Source organism: Anguilla anguilla, chromosome 8, assembly GCF_013347855.1.
Source record: "Anguilla anguilla isolate fAngAng1 chromosome 8, fAngAng1.pri, whole genome shotgun sequence".
Taxonomy (NCBI): Eukaryota; Metazoa; Chordata; class Actinopteri; order Anguilliformes; family Anguillidae; genus Anguilla; species Anguilla anguilla.
In genome coordinates, this window is record NC_049208.1 from 51,600,298 (window position 1) to 51,619,845 (window position 19,548).

General features: G+C 53.9%; 1 protein-coding gene across 4 annotated transcripts in view; it reads left to right on the forward strand.

The window, feature by feature from the left end:
• LOC118234509 (receptor-type tyrosine-protein phosphatase U-like) overlaps positions 1–19,548 on the forward strand; it is a 135,210-nt gene that overhangs the window by 77,623 nt on the left and 38,039 nt on the right. For all 4 annotated transcript variants that reach the window (XM_035431088.1, XM_035431086.1, XM_035431089.1 and 1 more), the window contains 7 exons: positions 800–974; positions 3,221–3,514; positions 7,411–7,728; positions 10,802–10,911; positions 13,353–13,554; positions 16,552–16,654; positions 17,069–17,348. In XM_035431088.1, the coding sequence (XP_035286979.1) occupies positions 800–974; positions 3,221–3,514; positions 7,411–7,728; positions 10,802–10,911; positions 13,353–13,554; positions 16,552–16,654; positions 17,069–17,348 (1,482 nt within the window). The remainder of the gene's footprint in view (positions 1–799; positions 975–3,220; positions 3,515–7,410; positions 7,729–10,801; positions 10,912–13,352; positions 13,555–16,551; positions 16,655–17,068; positions 17,349–19,548) is intronic.

The window sequence follows — 19,548 nt, forward strand, 5'->3', positions numbered from 1 at the left end:
CAAGTGGTTTGAGTGATCGGATCACAGTGCGTCTCGGTGGTCGTTTACACTTGTATTTAGCGCTGTCCACTTGTGAGCCGATCGCCCAAGACGCATTTTACAACCAAGTGTAAACAGGGTCTTAGATCAGCTGTTCCAGGTTGATTAATGACAAAGGAGAACACATCTCAAATTGAAAAAAAAATTCTTTGTGCGTTCAAAAACCAGGTTTCGATTTTTCTGAGATATTTATAATCGTGTCTGAGACACCTTCTCTCTCCAGGGTACTCCTTTGTTGTTGTGGTCCCTGTCTTAATGAGCCAAAGCAGTCTGTTTTCACATTCTCCTTTTAATTAACATCATTTCCCTGCTCTCCTTTGTCTCACCTTGCTTCCTGTTTCCTGAAACCCATCTGTTTGTTTTCTGTGGGATTTTATCTTAACCGCACTTTGGAGAAGTTTAAAATTATAGAGATCAGTTTATGGATGAGAGATTAGTTTATTACCAGACACAGGACACAGTTTAAAGATTGTACTGTACCATACCAGACAGATGTTTTCACACATACGCACTCTCACACGCACACACACACACACACTCACACACACACTCTCACACACACACACACGCACACAGGCACACCCATGCACACACACAGCACTCCCCACACACACACACACACACACACACACACACAGACCCAGGTACACACACGCACACACACACACACACACACACACACACACAGTCCCCTATACTTGTGAGGACTTCCCATTAGCCTTAGCCTAACTGTAGCCCTAACCCCAGCTCTCTGTTGCAGAGGCACAGCGGGGCGGTGACTCCGGCCGTCTCTGTGAAGCGGCTCAGTTTCCGCCGCGTGGTGGCTAGCGTTCAGCTAGCGGCGGCGCAGAGCGGCGGGAGGGACCTGTACCGCTGCGTCACCCCGTCGGCCCGCGGGGCCGCCGTCTCCAACTTCGCTGAGCTCATCGTCAGAGGTGAGAGCCTGCCCTGCACCACACACAGACACACACAACCACACACTCACACACACACACACCACACACACACACACACACACCAAACACCACACACACACCAAACACCACACCACACGCACACCTCACACACACCAAACACCACACCACACACACACACACACACCACACACAGACAACCACACACACTCACGCACACCACACACATACACACACACACACAACCACACACACGCATGCACACACGCACCACACACACACAACCACACACACGCACGCACGCACCACACACACGCACTCACACTCACACACGCACGCACGCACCACACACACATACTAACTCAACCACACACAGACACACACACACACACACTCACGCACATGCTTCATTCTGCACCCGGAGCAGAGTGACACCCTGCTCAAGGCGACCCCCTCCCCCCCTGCCCCCCCATCTCGCGTGGGGGACTCGTGTCCAGGGAGGAGGAGGCGGAGAGCTAAAAACAGCGCGAAGCGTGGACTGGAGCTTCCTGTTCTCTGCTCAGAATGTTTATGTCACCTCTCCATGGCGACGCGCCGATGCATGTCAGCCCGGATTACGAAGGCTGTGGGGGGTTGGGGGGTGTGGTGGGGGTGGGGGGGGCTGCACCAATCACGCAGCTGGACACAGTCCCGATCTCGCTGCAGCCCCCTGACTGGGACCCGGCTCTACCGTACGTCATGTGACTCACGGCCGTCTTCGCGGTCTGGGCCCTCGCGTATGGCCCGCCTGCGAATGAGGAAAACAGAAATGTGTCATTAAAATAAAAGAGAACGTGTTTTCAGCGCGCTTTTAATGCGCAAAGACGTCTGTTTCGTTTTCCCGGTACCGTAGAAACCCGCTGCTGGCGCGGTCTGCCCACGCGTGTGCCGGCCGCGCGGTGTAGGGGCGGGAAACGCCCGCGCGTCTGCCAACGCCGCCGACCTGCCTGCCGCCGCCGCTGCTGGCTATTTGAAGGGCTTTGCGCACGGTTCTGTGCTATTCCCGTTCCCGCCACCGGGGGGCGCCATGCGTCCTGAGGGGCAGGAGAGGAGGAGGAGGAGGAGGTGGGGGGGGGAGCCTGCGGCCGTGGTGGTAGTACAGCCGCGTACCTGCGGGAGGGAGGGGATTAGCGGTGGATTAGCCACGGATTAGCCGCGGGAAACACCTCTCCTCTTTCCTCCGCTCCCAAACGTCGAGACCCTGTCCCTGAGTGTCCTTATGTTGTTTATTTCTGTTAACAGCACACTCTCCTCTCACTGTGATCCAGTGATTTCCTGTTCCTGAGTATCCTTATGTTGTTTATTTCTGTTAACAGAAAACTCTCCTCTCACTGTGATCCAGTGATTTCCTGTTCCTGAGTATCCTTATGTTGTTTATTTCTGTTAACAGAAAACTCTCCTCTCACTGTGATACAGTGATTTCCTGTTCCTGAGTATCCTTATGTTGTTTATTTCTGTTAACAGCACACACTACTCTCACTGTGATACAGTGATTTCCTGTCCCTGAGTGTCCTTATGTTGCTTATTTCTGTTAACAGCACACTCTCCTCTCACTGTGATCCAGTGATTTCCTGTTCCTGAGTATCCTTATGTTGTTTATTTCTGTTAACAGAAAACTCTCCTCTCACTGTGATACAGTGATTTCCTGTTCCTGAGTGTCCTTATGTTGTTTATTTCTGTTAACAGCACACACTACTCTCACTGTGATACAGTGATTTCCTGTCCCTGAGTGTCCTTATGTTGTTTATTTCTGTTAACAGCACACACTACTCTCACTGTGATACAGTGATTTCCTGTCCCTGAGTGTCCTTATGTTGTTTATTTCTGTTAACAGCACACTCTCCTCTCACTGTGATACAGTGATTTCCTGTCCCTGAGTGTCCTTATGTTGTTTATTTCTGTTAACAGCACACTCTCCTCTCACTGTGACACAGTGATTCTCTGTCCTGTTCCTGGAGATCTACCCCCCTGTCGGTTTTTCTCTCTAACAACCCTAACAAAGCAACACCTCATGCAACAGCTACAGATCTCGCTGAGCTGTGAATAAATAGAGTCAGGTGCGCCAAATTAGGGTTGAAGTGAAAACCAGCGGGACGGTGGGTCTCCAGGCACGGGTTTGTGAATCGCTGCTGTAACGAGTCGCCGGATTTTTTTCGCGGCATGTCGGCGGAATCTATGCCCCGCCCCTCGGCGTCTGACTCCGCCTCTCGACTCTGTCTCCGTCGCAGTTCCGCCCTCCCCAATCGCGCCCCCGCAGCTCCTGAGGGCGGGGCCCACCTACCTGATCCTCCAGCTCAACACCAACTCCATCGTGGGGGACGGGCCGGTGATCCGGCGGGAGATAGAGTACCGGGCCAGCCGCTCGCCCTGGTCCGAGCTGCACGGCGTCAACGCCCTCACCTACAAGGTGTGGCACCTGGACCCGGACACCGAGTACCACGTCAGCGTCCTGCTCACGCGCCCGGGGGAGGGGGGCACCGGGCCCCCCGGGCCCCCGCTGGTGAGCCGCACCAAGTGCGCCGGTGAGTAACCCGGAACCTGGAACCCGGAACCCGGAACCACAGGTAACACCGTGGGGAACGTGGGAGGAGAACAGGCCGTTTTGTTATTCTACACCAGCCTGTGGGCTTTCATTTCAACCCTGATCTGGCACACCGGATTCTAGTAATTAGCAGCTCGAGGGCCTGTCCCACCCTGTTCCTGGAGACCCACCTCGCGGAGATCTCTAACTATTGAATGAGGTGTTAAAAATGCATATCAAGGTGATTGGAACAACTACAAAACCTGCAGTTGTTCCAAAGACCTTGATACATCGCTTTGGATGAAAGCGTCTGCTAAATAAATGTAATGTAATGTAATGCTTTGTTAGAGCTGGAGTGAAAGCCTACAGGATGGTAGATCTCCAGGAACAGGGTTGGGCAGCCCTGCTCTAGCTGTTGAGTGAGGTGTACTTTGTTAGGTTTGGAGTGTAAACCTACAGGATGGTAGATTTCCAGGAACAGGGTTGGGTAGCCCTGCTCTAGCTGTTGAGTGAGGTGTACTTTGTTAGGGTTGGAGTGTAAACCTACAGGATGGTAGATTTTCAGGAACAGGGTTGGGTAGCCCTGCTCTAGCTGTTGAGTGAGGTGTGCTTTGTTAGGGTTGGAGTGAAAGCCTACAGGATGGTAGATCTCTAGGAACAGGGTTGGGCAGCCTTGTCCTTGACTCTTTATTTTCACCATTTCCTTTGTCGCTATGGTTACCGATGAACACATTTACACATGTTGGTGCATATACACACATACAGTACTCACCCTATACGTGATAGAGTGAAGTAGTGACTCATATTTAATGCGATGTTTGATGGGGAATTTGCAAGCAAAATCGATGCACGTTTAGTGTGTCTTAAAATATTAAAAATGACATTAGGAACTGTGCCGGTCATGAACACATGATGCTGTCACAGTGCAGGAGTGTCGGATGGAAGCGTTGGCGGTGTGGAGCTGGCTCTGGCTCGGTCCGGTTTCTCTTTGCCGGTCGGTGATTGATGCGCTCGTCTTGCTGAATTCGGAGCCAACGTTCCAGCAGGTTCCGTCCGGTGCCGGCCGGCGCCTGGCTCAGGGCGGCCCCGGCAAGCTGGCGGCTAGCCGCTGCCCGCGCGAGGAGACACCGCCACCGGGCTCCCCCGAATTGATTGACTGATTGATTGATTGATCGCGGCCCGGCTGCTTTATGAATTTCTAAGTCCTGTCGGGCGAGAGTCTCACCCGGGATTAGCCGTAATCAAAGTGCGGATGCGGGGGTGGGGGTGGGGGTGGGGGGGTCGGGGGGGTGGGGGGGGGGGGGGGGCGCTCGACCTGTCAATCACCACACCGGACGCGGAGCGCGTGGGCGTCCAGCTGCTGTCCTGCTCCCTTGTCCGTTTTTGAGCGCAGCGGTCGATGAGAGAACTGACAATGAGAAACCTTCCCGGCTTATCAAAAATTTACCTTTCAGCTGCTGTGGCACTGGGTGAGGATTTAGCCGTAACACCAGCGATGGCACCGTGGGTCCTAATTAAACGAGGCTGGTGGAGGCAGTGGGGGAAGGTTTAGCCGTAACACCAGCGATGGGTCCGTGGGTCCTGATTAAACGAGGCTGGTGGAGGCAGTGGGGGAGGATTTAGCCGTAACACCAGCGATGGGACCGTGGGTCATGATCAAACAGGGCTGGTAGAGGCAGTGGGGGAAGGTTTAGCTGTAACACCAGCAATGGGACCGTGGGTCATGATCAAACAGGGCTGGTAGAGGCAGTGGGGGAGGATTTAGCTGTAACACCAGCAATGGGTCCGTGGGTCCTGATTAAACGAGGCTGGTGGAGGCAGTGGGGGGGAAGATTTAGCCGTAACACCAGCGATGGGACCGAGCATTTTGATGTTGTTACAAAGGGGAGAATAAACGTTTAGATGGGAGAATGCGCCAGAAAGTGCATAACACAGGGTGGCCACGTTATCCAGGACTGTCATTCCTACCCTGCTACAGGCTGCGTTGATTTAAGAGAGTGGTGCAGACGCTCTGTCCGCCCCACAGGCGTTCACACACAGCAGGATACTGGAGAAGAATCGGCGATCGCTCGGTTACGGTGCGTAGAGTCTCGCCCCTTTACCTGCCGTGTGTTCGCCCCGCAGCCGGGACCCGTGTGCAGGAGCTTCGCTCGGAGTTTCCCCGCGCCGGCGAATCCTTCGGATGTTCCGGAGGCCCCGTTGCCATAGCAACGCGGGCATTCTATTATTATTCGCGCTACGCGGCGCGTGCTTCATTAGTCTGATACAATTACGGAAAATAAATGCGGTGGTAAATTATAATTTTATGTAATAAGACCCCATTTTTCCCCCCCCCCAGAGATATTTTCCCTGTTGTGTATCACGCTATTATTTTTCCATTCTTTCTAATGACATATTTTTGTTTGTGGGAGTTGCGGGGCGGAGGGAAATGGAACCGCGGTCTGTGCAGCTGTCACGAAGCCATCCTCTGCACTGTGTCGCTCACTGCTGAAAGGCTAGAGGGTGGAATACTTGGCAGCGATGGGGAAAAAAAAAAAAAAATTCACCGAGCGGTTCAGTGATTGGCTGTGACAGTCACCCGTGTGGCTGTCCTTGGCTAACCCCACACAGTGCGCCTCCTACTGGGGAGAAATGTAAGACGCAGCTTTTTCTGCGGTCACGGGTTGTCCCCCCTGTCCTAAGCCAGTGCACCCTGCTGTGGTGGGGGGTCCTCCAGGAGCCCCGGCATAAAAGGGCTGAGAGTCATGAGGCCAGAGTGTCTCGGGTATTTTCACAGGAATCAGAGGGATATCGGTCAGGGGATAAATAGGAAGGAGACGGACAGGCTGTCGCTGTGCTAATGCCGTTGTGTTAGCGGCTCGGCTCGATGACGTGCCCCTTGCCCCGTGCCCCGTGCCCCGTGCCCCGGAGTCTAATCCGGGCGATGCCAGAGACAGCTGCGGGCACCAGACTCGCTGGGCGGCGTCACAGCGACCGAGTCAGCCGTGTCTTCCCCCATCTCATCGCCCCGGCGACTCGTCAGTCTGACAGGCTGCCTGCGTCCGTCCGTCCGCCTGCCGTGTCTGCGCAGCGTAGTCCTCCAGCGCAGGGACTGCCCAGCTGGAACTGCAGAGTGAAACGCATTTTCATTGGTCATGTGCGTTTTCCCCGGCCAACAGTGATTGGTCATGTCCGTTTCCCCCGGCCAACAGTGATTGGTCATGTGTGTTTCCCCCAGCTATCAGTGATTGGTCACACACGTTGTCTTCTGCAGTGATTGGTCACACGCGTTGTCTTCTGCAGTGATTGGTCACACGTGTTTTCTTCTGCAGTGATTGGTCACGCGTTGTCTTCTGCAGTGATTGGTCACGCGCATTTCCCTCAGCCACTGGTGGCGCACACACATGCACGTTCCAGTCTGCACTGTTCCTAGTTGATGGAAGATGTCAGAGAGATGGAATGGACGTTCCAATGCTACTGGGCATTCCGAGCTGGGAGAAAAAAAATGGCGATGTACTGTATATATAATAAATTATGTTGTCAGTCTCGTTCCTGCTTTCCTGTTCTCACTTACTCTCTCTATGTATCTCTCCGTCCCTCTCTCTCTCCTGCTCTTTGTCTCTCTCTCTCCCCCCTCTCTGTCCCTCTCAATCTCTCTCCCCCTCCCCCCCTCTCCCTCCCCCCTCCCCCTCCCTCTCTCTCCCTCCCTCTCTCCCCCTCTCTCTCTCTCTCCCTCCCTCTCCCTCTCCCCCATCTCTGTCTTTTTCCCTCCCTCCTTCTCCCCCTCCCTCTCAATCTACCTCCCCCTCTCTCTCAATCTACCTCCCCCTCTCTCTCACCTTCCCTCTCTCTACCTCCCCCCCTCCCCCTCTCTCCCCCTCCCTCTCTCTCTCTCCCCCCCCTCTCTCTCTCTCTCAGAGCCGGTGAGGGCCCTTCGCGGTCTGACGGCCACGGAGATCCAGTCGCGCCAGCTGACCCTGCAGTGGGAGGCGCTGGGCTACAACCTGACGCGCTGCCACGCCTTCACCGTGTCCCTGTGCTACCGCTACTCGACAGCAGGGGGCGGCGGCGGGAACAACGCCACGGTGCGCGAGTGCCTGGGCGTCGAGCACAACGCCTCCCGCTTCACGCTGCTCGACCTCCCGCCCTTCCGCGCCGTCCACGTCCGCCTGACCATCGCCAACCCCGAGGGCACGAAGGAGGGGCGGGAGGTCACCTTCCAGACGGAGGAGGACGGTGAGTGGCCACCGAGCGATCGCCTCCCCCTCGTCCCTGTCTGCCACTGCTTTAGCGCCCCCTGCTGGGCTTGCGTCCGGCAGTCCGATCCCCACCCTTCTGGAAATGGTAGCTTAAAACATGCAAGGGATCCACTGTTTACATTCCAAAATGTTATGTCATTTATGCGTGTTTATCTCTTGCTAGTGTCTTAAATTATGTGCATATTTATGCACATTTATTTGGGTATTGTCTTAAATTCTGTACATTTATTTACATATTTATCTGTTACTAGTGTCTTAAATTGTGTGCATATTTATCTGTTGCTAGTGTCTTAAATTGAGTGCACATTTATACATATTTATCTGTTGCTTGTGTCTTAAATTGTGTGCACATTTACATATTTATCGCTTGCTAGTGTCTTAAATTGTGTGCACATTTACATATTTATCTGTTGCTAGTGTCTTAAATTGTGGGCATTTTTACACATATTTATTTGTTGCTAGTGTCTTACATTGTGTGCATTTTTATACATATTTATCTGTTGCTAGTGTCTTAAATTGTGTGCTCTTTCTTTATGAACGTTCCTCGAGTAGACCAGTGCAGAGGTTTTACATGTGTGAGCTGTTACGGGTTGGATGGTTGGAGGTCAGCGAAGGGATGGTTGAGGTAGTCTGGGCAGGAAAGGCCCACAGCCTGAATCAGAAGCGGGGTTGAGTAGGTGGGAGGTGGTGAGGGTAAGGGCGGATTCTCCTGGTGTTGCAGTCAGAGGAAGAATCTGCACATCCTCCTCACCTCCTTGCTGCTTCTGTCAGCTAGTTGATCTTCAAGCGGAGATGTTCCGTACCCTTTATCGAAGTGATTGCCATCTCGGTGGGGTCTTCCTGGTTACATGAAGGGAAAATAAGTGCGCCAATCAAAAACAGGAATCCATTCTAACCGCATGACTCAAATGTCATAACGGACCGTCTATCGATAGGGTGAAGAATCAATAGTACCTCAACACCAGCAAAACCTGATTATGATATCGATCGGTTAAGCATGACTCAACTCCCGTCCGCAATGACTGCTGGCAGCAGGGTTTATGTGTGTTGATGCCCGTGCTGAGAGAATGAGCAAAGTCGGGGCAGGGGGGTTGGCGGGGGGTTGAACAGCAGTGATCAGCAGTGATCAGCTGTGATCAGCAGTGAACAGCAGTGATCAGCTGTGATCAGCAGTGAACAGCAGCGAACAGCTGTGATCAGCAGTGAACAGCAGCGATCAGCAGTGAACAGCAGCTATCAGCAGTGATCAGCAGTGATCAGCAGCGATCAGCAGCGAACAGCAGTGAACAGCAGTGATCAGCAGTGCCCTGATGAAACCGCTCCGCTTCACTAGTCCTCTGCGCTGCCCCCGGTGGCTTGTCACACCCTGGCACCGGCACGCTTGTTAGCTTGTTAGCGGTGGGGGCGGGATCGCCATGGCGACGAGCGCGTCACGCTCTCGCGGGCTCGGTTGCCCTTCGTTAAGGAGAGGGAGCGAGTAATTGCGGGTCTCATCCTCCTTCTCTTCTTCTCGCTCTGCCGTTTTTTTTTCTCCTTTTGTACCTGATTCTTCCTCCCTCTTTTTTTTTCTACCGCTCACAGCTTTTTTCTCCCCCCCCCCCCCGCACCCCCTCGATTGCCTTTTCTTTCATCTTTCTCTCACTCACACACACACACACACACACACACGCTCTCTCTCGCTCTCTCTGTCGTTCGCCCCTGGTCTGCCTCCTCCGAGGCCGGGCGTGTAGCTCTTTCGTAAAGGGCGTGAAAAGTGGATCTTGAACGAAAAATAATTCTGGCGGTTGCTGTAAATTTTGTCCAAAGTGGAATGGCAAAATAGAAGTTGGCCATTCCTGTTCGATTCACTTTGAATGAAACATTAATTTTTAAAGTCTGATTACTGTGCGTGTTTTTTTTTGGTAACACCTGTTTAAACGTGTTGTGATAAAACCTCTGAGGCTTTTGATTGGAATCCCTTTAGTCGTCCTTTAGAGAAATGCTGCCACGCCTCCTCACTCTAGAGATATAAAAGTACAGGGGGATGCAGAATTAGTTCCATCCGATACCTCCCACCCTTACTAAAAATGTATGTATTCTCTGCGTAAGGCACTCAATTATTGTTTATGCTGTTCAGTCCTCCAATCCTTGTGTGAGTGGTATGCTCCTGGGTCTGGTTAGGCAACGTTGTGTTGCACGAACGTGTCCTATTTTTAAAATCTTCCTTCAACTATTTGGTAAATGTGCCGCGTGAGCCATTAACGAATACGTTTTTCGCAAGCAACTCGTTAATAGTTTAAAGTCATTTTTTTCTCCCTTTAGTCTTTCTGAAGCGAAATGCGTTTCATTATATATGTAACATAAAAAGCTGTAAATAAAAAGGAAAGATTTCTTTCTGGTGTAGGAGGTGGGAATTTGCAGGGGAAACTTAGCCGTGTGCCTAAATCGCTTCGTGCTGCGGTCTGTCTCCCGGCAGTGTGACTGATGAACAGATGTGTTACCCTTTGGCCCAGTAGGATTCTGTTATCGGGTGAAACCAGCTTTCAGGTCCGTGAACTCCCGACAGAAATTGACGGTTTCTATTTCCTGAAGTGAAGAACCCAATAATTTCCAAACCCCTTTGCTACCTCTTCTCTGCTTCCCCCCCCCCCCCCCCCCCAGCCCCCCAATCCTCTGGGGGGCGGTGTGGTGTAACGGTTAGGGAACTGAGCGTGCGACTCGAAGGCCTCGGGGTAGACCCCCCCCCCCCCAGCTGGGGCGATGTTGCCGCTGTACCGCTGAGCGGGGTGCTTGATCTCAGTTAGCCTCGGCGCTAGCATCCGGCTGCATGAACGGATGCGACGCAGAGCTGCAGTCGGCGCACTTCGCTCTGGGTTAAGCACGTCTGTTTAAATGGCGGGGAGGCTAACGCTAATGCTAATGCTAACACGGCGGGCGTAATTCTGTTAGACTCTGCGAGGAGCTCTGCTGCTCCGGCTACAGCTGCCGATCCCTGCGGTTTTTTATTTATTTATTTATTTATTTATTTGTTTGTTTGTTTATTTATTTTCCCTTCTTTTTTTTCCCCACAGTTCCCGGCGGCATCGCCACCGAGTCGCTGACCTTCACTCCTCTGGATGACATGATTTTTCTGAAGTGGGAGGAGCCACTGGAGCCCAATGGGGTCATCACCCAATACGAGGTACACATTCCACCCCCCATCCCACCCCCCCCACCCCCACCGATTCATCACAGCTCACATTCACTCTTGCCCCTCCCCAGCACCCCCCCCCCAGTCCCCCCCCCCCCCCCCGGCCCCAGCCCGCTCCCCGCCACACCGTAAACCTCCCTGTAATGGGTCCCAGCCCGGGGTCTCTCCGGTAGTGATGGACGAGCCTCGGCCACAGGCCGCCCTGCGGACGCCTCTCCCCGGCTCGCTGATTAAAGTGCCGGCAGACGACGGGGCCTACGCACCCTGGCATCGGTCATGCCGCCTGGGCACAGGCCAGGTTTGCCCTCTCCCGGGTGCCACGTGGCACTGGTTTATAGCCCTGAGACATTGGTAAAATGCTGTCTTTGCAGTTACCCTGAATGTATGGGCCTGTCATTGTCCTAGCACAGTAGAGTAACTGTGTGCATCCAACCAGTTATTTGGCCAGGTGCAGGATAAAAGTACACGTGAAGATTGAAGGAAAATGGATATCCGCACACTGGATTACAGCTCCCAATATTTTTATTGACTAAAAAGCAAAGCAACGTTTCAACCGAATAGGGTCTTCATCAGGCAATGATGCTTTTTTTGTCAATAAAATATTGGGAGCTGTAATCCAGTGTGCGGATATCCATTTTCCTTCAACCTGTCACTGTTCTCCTCATGGAGCGCTCGTGTGTAAAGAAGAGAGAGAGAGAGAGACAGACAGAAAAGGGAGGGGGGGAAAGAGAGGGAGTGAGAGAGGAAGAGCGAGAAAGTGAGCGTGAGAGAGACAATTTGAATTTGATAAACGCCTATATTAACTGTCACCAGTACAAGCATCGGTTTATAATGCATAAAAAACGAAAAAGGTTCTCATCGGAAAGAGTCAAATCTCCCTCTTCTTGTACAGATGGAGAGAGAGAGAGAGAGAAAGAGAGTGAGTCAGAGAGAGATAAAGAGAGTGAGAGAGATAAAGAGAGAGAGAGAGAGAGAGAGAGAGAGAGAGAACCCCAACACAATCCAACATTTTCTGTAATGAATTGGCCACAGCGTCGGAACAGTCGGCAAACCCCTGTTCTCACTTCATTTGATAAGGAGGTGCAATCGCTCTATGGTAGATAATGCGGCTCTTCAGTTGCCTACCAATCAGGCGGCTGCAGTAGGACTCAGACATTCGCTTGGGGAGGTCTGCGAGGCCTGGGCCTTTGCAGGAAGTAGAAGTGATCAGATTCACCCCGGCAACAGGAAATTATGGGATACGGCGCAAATTAAACGTACTTGGGATTAGTTTAGCTCCACGTGCAGCTTCAACCTGGCTGTGAACTAACTAACAAGCAAGCAAGCAAGCAAGCAAGCAAGCAAGCAAGCAAGCAAGCAAGCAAGCAGGGCAAGCGTACTACACATTTAAGAGGCTAATTCAAATAGATTTACCAATTAGGAATCTGGCGTGTTCTAATCTGCGGCTGAACTAATTGTGCCGTGTTGAGTCTGCTTTCCAAGCAAGGCGCTGATGATCGCTACTGCAGAAATCGTGTGTCCTGACAACCGCAGCACGAAACGAGGCTTGCAGGAAATGATTAGGCCAGCATCCCTCCCTCATCACTCAGAAAGAGCCATTGAACTCCAGGGGCACCTAAAAAAAAAGGGTGACCTCATGCCTGTTACAAGTCCCTGAAATGCCCATTGCTTAGTCCGGAGAGTACACCATAGTAGACTCGGTGAAAAAGTTACAAAGTCGGAAAAACATCGGATGAGGTATAGGCTCAGAGTGCCTGGTCTGGCCGTAAAGATTGGCTGACGCCAGCAGACCTGGCTAGCCGGGGAAAGGAAGATTGCGTTCACGCCGCAATCAACGGCGGGTCGAGATTGCAGGTTGCTCTTCCCCGGTAAATATGAAAGAACCCGAAGAAATTCTTTCCCGGATTAGATTCAGAATAATAAACCAAAACTGGCCCTACCTGTCTGGAGCCCGAGCAGCAAATGAAATTCCTGTTGGGGCGGAAAAAAAGATGCCGTACAAATCTTCCCGAAAAAAAAAAACGTTTGGCCCCCTGCCACAGCGAGAGAGAGATAGCTGCTGAACTGTTATTGAGCCGAGAGAGAAAGAGAGAGAACGAAAGTAAGCCCATATGTCTGTAAACTGTATGTCCACGTATATGTGTTCATGTGTTCAATGGTGTATGTTCTTTATATGTTCTTTTCTGTGCTTTGGCAACGTAAGTTGTATCTTGTCATGCATGCAATAAAGCACTTTGAATTGAATTGAATTGGGTTGAGGGAGAAACGACAGCCGTAGAGAGGGACCTTGAGAACAGGACGTTGCCCTTCCAAGAGAATGACAGCGATATTCAGATATTTTGTCCGGGACAGTTTCCCCATGCATACGGAAGGACTTCTATCGCCTCGCCCCCCCCCCCCCCCCCCCCCCCCCTTCCTCTGTTCACCTGCAGATCAGCTACCAGAGCATCGAGTCGTCGGACCCCACCGTCAACGTTCCGGGGCCCCGTCGCACCGTCGCCAAGCAACGCAACGAGACCTACCACATGTTCTCCAGCCTGCAGCCGGGCACCACCTACCTGGTCTCCGTGCGCGCCCGCACCTCCAAGGGGTTCGGCCTGACCGCCCTCACCGAGATCACCACCAACATCTCCGGTGAGGTCACGGGGCGGGGCTCCGGAGTGCGTCCCACGCGGCCTTGATCGGTGGTCCTCAAAACTCAGTCCTGGGGGAGCACCAGGGATGCTGGATTTCATTACAACCTCAACTGCAATCCCATAATTTTAACAAGCTGTTCATTTGTGTGGGTGCACACACACCTGATTCTACTGAAAAACCACTACAGTCTTTGCTAAGCACCTCAGTAGAGTCACGTGTGCGCACCCACACAGGCCCTTCCTGGATAAGACTGGGGACCCCTGCTCTAAAACATGGAAAGCACCTAATTATGAAAAATTAACAGCTTGTTAAAAAAAAATTCTGGGATTGCAGTTGAGGTTGTAATGAAAACCAGCATACACAGGGGTCCCCCAGGGCCGAGTTTGAGAACCACTGGCCTAGACGGATGGGGGGGGGGCGGGTCACGGCTGATTTGGGTAGGCCCGGACCGGCGCGGGCGCATATTTTTTATTTTCCGCCGGTCCCGCTCGGATAGAAGCCGGCGAGCCTGGAGAGATTTTGCCGTGGGTTTTTTTTTTTGTTGCTGAAGGTTACGCGGCGGGGAGGCTTCATCCTTCATTAGCGCTCTCTCCTCGGTCTGCCGCTGTTTACTTGGCGGAAAAGCCTTTACGCGGAGGGACTCGCGAAATTACCGCCGCTTAAGCAGCTGAGGCGGGCCTCTTATCTCTCCCCCCCCCCCCCCCCCCTCCTCCCTTCCCTCAGACAGAAGCCCTCTGTCCCCCGGGGCTGTAATTAGGCCACGGACACAGAGGGGCCCTTCATGTAGCGATCCACCTCAAAGTCCCGATTATTTACCGCTTCCCCGGGACGCCCCGGCTCTTCCCCGCGACCGGGTCTCGTTACGGCGACAGAGACGCCGCGGCGGCGTTCATTAGCGCCGCTCCTGCCCCCGTGCGCTAGCGAGCGCTAACGGGCGCTAGCGAGCGCTAACGAGCGCTAGCTCTGTGCCTGAATAGGCCCAGAGGCTGCCCCTCCCTGTGCTAGTGTATGCTAGCTCTGTGCCTGAATAGACCCAGAGGCTGCCCCTCCCTGTGCTAGTGTACGCTAGCTCCGAGCCTGAATAGACCCAGAGGCTGCCCCCCCTGCGCTAGTGTACGCTAGCTCTGCGCCTGAATAGACCCAGAGGCTGCCCCCCCTGCGCTAGTGTACGCTAGCTCTGTGCCTGAATAGACCCAGAGGCTGCCCCTCCCTGCGCTAGTGTACGCTAGCTCTGTGCCTGAATAGACCCAGAGGCTGCCCCTCCCTGTGCTAGTGTACGCTAGCTCTGCGCCTGAATAGACCCAGAGGCCGCCCGTCCCTGTGCTAGTGTACGCTAGCTCTGCGCCTGAATAGACCCAGAGGCTGCCCGTCCCTGTGCTAGTGTACGCTAGCTCTGCGCCTGAATAGACCCAGAGGCTGCCCGTCCCTGTGCTAGTGTACGCTAGCTCTGCGCCTGAATAGACCCAGAGGCTGCCCCTCCCTGTGCTAGTGTACGCTAGCTCTGCGCCTGAATAGACCCAGAGGCTGCCCCTCCCTGTGCTAGTGTACGCTAGCTCTGCGCCTGAATAGACCCAGAGGCTGCCCCTCCCTGTGCTAGTGTACGCTAGCTCCGCGCCTGAATAGACCCAGAGGCTGCCCCTTCCTGTGCTAGTGTACGCTAGCTCCGCGCCTGAATAGACCCAGAGGCTGCCCCTCCCTGTGCTAGTGTACGCTAGCTCCGCGCCTGAATAGACCCAGAGGCTGCCCCTCCCTGTGCTAGTGTACGCTAGCTCTGCGCCTGAATAGACCCAGAGGCTGCCCCTCCCTGTGCTAGTGTACGCTAGCTCTGCGCCTGAATAGACCCAGAGGCTGCCCTTCCCTGTGCTAGTGTACGCTAGCTCCGAGCCTGAATAGACCCAGAGGCAGTGTGTGCGCGTTAGCTGCGTGTGCGTCTTAATATGCGCTGGTATGCATGCGAGTGCGCGCATGTGTGTCTGTGAGTGTGTGCGAGCGCGTCCTTGCGTGTGTGTTTCTGTGTGCGTGTGTGTCTGTGAGTGTGTGCGGGCGCATCCTTGCGTGTGTGTCTGTGAGTGTGTGCGGGCGCATCCTTACGTGTTTGTTTCTGTGTGTGTGTGTGTCAGTGAGTGTGTGCGATCGCATCCTTGCGTGTGTGTGTCTGTGAGTGTGTGCGAGCGCGTCCTTGCGTGTGTGTGTCTGTGAGTGTGTGCGAGTGCGTTCTTGCGTGTGTGTTTCTGTGTGTGTGCGATCTCATCTTTGTGTGTGTGTGTTTGTGTGTATGTGTGAGCACGTCCTTGCGCGTGTGTGTCTGTGAGTGTGTGCGAGCGCATCCTTGCATGTGTGTGTGTCTGTGAGTGTGTGCAAGCGCATCCTTGCGTGTGTGTGTCTGTGAGTGTGTGCGAGCGCGTCCTTGCGTGTGTGTGTCTGTGAGTGTGTGCGAGCGCGTTCTTGCGTGTGTGTGTCTGTGAGTGTGTGCGAGCGCGTTCTTGCGTGTGTGTTTCTGTGTGTGTGTGTGTGTGTGTGTGTGTTTTAGCCCGCCTCTGTGTGCGTGCGGCTGTGTGTCTACTTATTGATCCGGCTGACGGTTTCATTCTTCTGTTTTTAATAGAGGCCGGGCCGTCCGACCGTAATTCTGGAGTCTGTTTTAATACATCAGCGGCTGATTCCCGGTGGAAACTGTTTGCCATCTTTCTCTCTGACTAATTGACTGTTGATATCGCTGCCGGGGGAGCCGGATCCCTTATCGCGGGCGCGGAGGACGTGTCTCGCAGCTCTGAACCCGCTAAACGGGCGTCTTTTGTGTTTGCTTTGATGGCTTTTTAATTTAGCTCTGTGTTCGGGCCCCTTTTTACTTAATGGCGGAATATTGAGCGGTTCCTTGAGCGGAAAATGATTCCTGCCTATTAAATGAGCGGGTGTGCTAAACGAGAGGTCTAATGCCTTCTATTCCCCCACCCCCCCTACCCCCAAACACCCCCCCCCCCCGCCCCCCCCCAGCTCCCAGCTTTGACTACGGCGACGCCCCTTCCGTTCTGGGCGAATCGGAGAGCACCATCACCGTGCTGCTCCGCCCAGCACAGGGCAGGGGAGCCCCGGTCAGGTAAGGGGACCCCCCGATGGAACAGTCGTATTTTGGGTACGGGAAGGGGGAGGGGGGGGGTTGGGGGTTTGGGGTGCGAGCGCATGGAACGAATGGACGAGCGTCCTGCAGAACCCCCCCCCCCTTAAAAAGGCCCTCGCGCTCAGGAAACGCGTAGCATAGCTCAGGAGATAAGAGCGGTTGTCTGGCAGTCGGAGGGCTGTCGGTTCGATCCCCAGTCCTGGGAGTGTCGAAGTGTCCCTGAGCAGGACACCTAACCCCTAATTGCTCCCGACGAGCTGATTGGTACCTTGCATGGCAGCCTTTCACCGTTGGCGTGTGAGTGTGTGTGTGAATGAGAGGCATCAATTGTAAAGTGCTTTGGATATATAAATGTATAAAGCGCTCTATAAATGCAGTCCATTTACCATTCAGCGCGTACCAGGTGGTGGTGGAGGACGAGGAGGGCTCCCGGAGGGCGCGGCGGGAGCTGGCGCCGCCCCCCGAGTGCTTCCCCGCGCCCGCGTCCCACGGCGAGGCCCGGGCCCGGGGCTCCGCCCACTACTACGCGGCGGAGCTGACGCCCGGCGGCCTGCCCGAGGCCGCGCCCTTCACCGTGGGCGACAACCGCACCTACAACGGGTTCTGGAACGCGCCGCTGGACCCCGCCCGCAGCTACGCCGTCTACCTGCAGGCCCTGAGCAGCTTCAGAGGGGTGAGTAAGGGGGTGTCACCACCCCTCCCAAAACAAACAAAAAAAAAAAACCCAAAACAATTCAGCTTTTTCTCTGTAGAGCAGTGGTAACCAACCCTGGTCCTGGAGATCTACCGCCCTGCAGGTTCTCATTTCAACCCTAATTTGGCACACCTGACTCTACTAATTAGTAGCTCAACAAGATCTCTAGCTGTTGAATGAATTGCGCTCTGTTAGCGTTGGAGTGAAAACCTGCAGGATGGTAGATTTCCAGGAACAGGGTTGGGTAGCCCTGCTCTAGCTGTTGAATGAATTGCGCTCTGTTAGGGTTGGAGTGTAAACCTACAGGATGGTAGATCTCCAGGAGCAGGGTTGGTCACCGCTGCTGTAGAGTGCCTTTGTGATAGCGTCTCTATTAAAAGTGCCACACGGATAGAAACTGAACTGAACTGAATATTCATCAGGGGTTAAGGGTCGAGGCTAGCTTGTTCGCGGTTAAGAATACAAATCACGTGTTCTGCATCTACGCAATACATTTTTCATACAGTTATGTGCCCCCCACTGAGTCTGTGCAGCAGTGGTCCAAGTGCTAGTTATTTGGATCTCTGGTTAATTGGTTTTACTCACACAGCCAAAGACAAGGCTGCCCAGCCCTGTTCCTCGAGATCGACCGTCCTGTAGGCTTTCCCTGTCACCCTAACAGCCCACCTCATTCAGAAGCTATAGATCTCCTTGTGCTGCTAATTAATAGCATCTGGTGTTCCAAATTAGGGTTGAAATGAAAGCCTACAGGACGGTAGATCTCCAGGAACAGGGCTGGGCAGCCTTGGCCAAAGGGAACTAACAGGCCTGCTCTGTCTCTATCTGTCCAACAGTATTTCTGTCCATTGCTCTTGTTTTACAATTCCCCCCCCCCCCACAGCCTGTTCTTCCTCTCTTAATCTCTGTCTCTCTCTCTCTTCCTCTCCCTGTCTCTCTGTGTATCTCTCTCAGTCTCTCTCTCTTCCTCTCTCTATCTCTGTCTCTCTCTTTTCCTCTGTTTATCTCTGTCTTTCTCTCTTCCTCTGTTTATATCTGTCTTTCTCCCTTCCTCTCTTTATCTCTGTCTCTCTCTTTTCCCCTCTTTATCTCTGTCTCTCTCTGTCTTGATCTCTCTGTCTCCCTCTCTGTCTCTCTCTCCCTCCCTCTCACTATCCCTCTCTCTGTCTCTCTCTGTCCCTCTCTCTTCCTCTCTCTGTATCTCTCCCTGTTTCTCCCCCGTGCTCCTCCTCCTGGAGCCCCAGAGCAGGTGGAGTGTGTAATAACCGGCGAGCTCAGCTGCAGGGTCAGTGCGCGGGGTGGCCCCTCTCGGGTTAATTCGGCTGCACCGTCGGGGAAAGTGGAGTGCCCGACCCCGCTGGCCTTCGAGGAGCGTGGGCCGTGGAACGAGCGTCCCGCCGAACGCTGCCTCCCGACCCCTCGAGGTTTTCGGGCAGATTAAGCTGCAGCGAGGCGGAGAGACGATGAGATTCGAGAGCCCCCCCCCCCCCCCCGCTGCCACCGCCGGGGATGCTCAGCGAGCACTGGATGTGGAACCGCATAATAAGCGACCCTGCGATGACAGGCTCGCTCTCTCTCTCTCTCTAGCTCTCTCTCGTTTAGCCAGGGCGAGCGTTTAGCCTGAGCGAGCGTTTAGCCGGGTGAGCGTTTAGCCTGGGTGAGCGTTTAGCCCGGGAGAGCGTTTAGCCAGGGTGAGCGTTTAGCCTGGGCGAGCGTTTAGCCTGGGCGAACGTTTAGCCTGGGTGAGCGGTTAGCCTGAGAGAGCGTTTAGCCCAGGAGAGCGTTTAGCCTGGGCGAGCGTTTAGCCTGAGCGAGCGTTTAGCCCAGGAGAGCATTTAGCCGGGCGAGCGTTTAGCCTGAGCGAGCGTTTAGCCCAGGAGAGCGTTTAGCCTGGGAGAGCGTTTAGCCCAGGAGAGCGTTTAGCCCAGGAGAGCGTTTAGCCTGAGCGAGCGTTTAGCCAGGGAGAGCGTTTAGCCCAGGAGAGCGTTTAGCCGGGCGAGCGTTTAGCCTGAGCGAGCGTTTAGCCCAGGAGAGCATTTAGCCTGAGTGAGCGTTTAGCCTGGGAGAGCGTTTAGCCAGGGAGAGCGTTTAGCCAGGGAGAGCGTTTAGCCCAGGAGAGCGTTTAGCCCGGGCGAGCGTTTAGCCAGGGAGAGCGTTTAGCCAGGGAGAGCGTTTAGCCCAG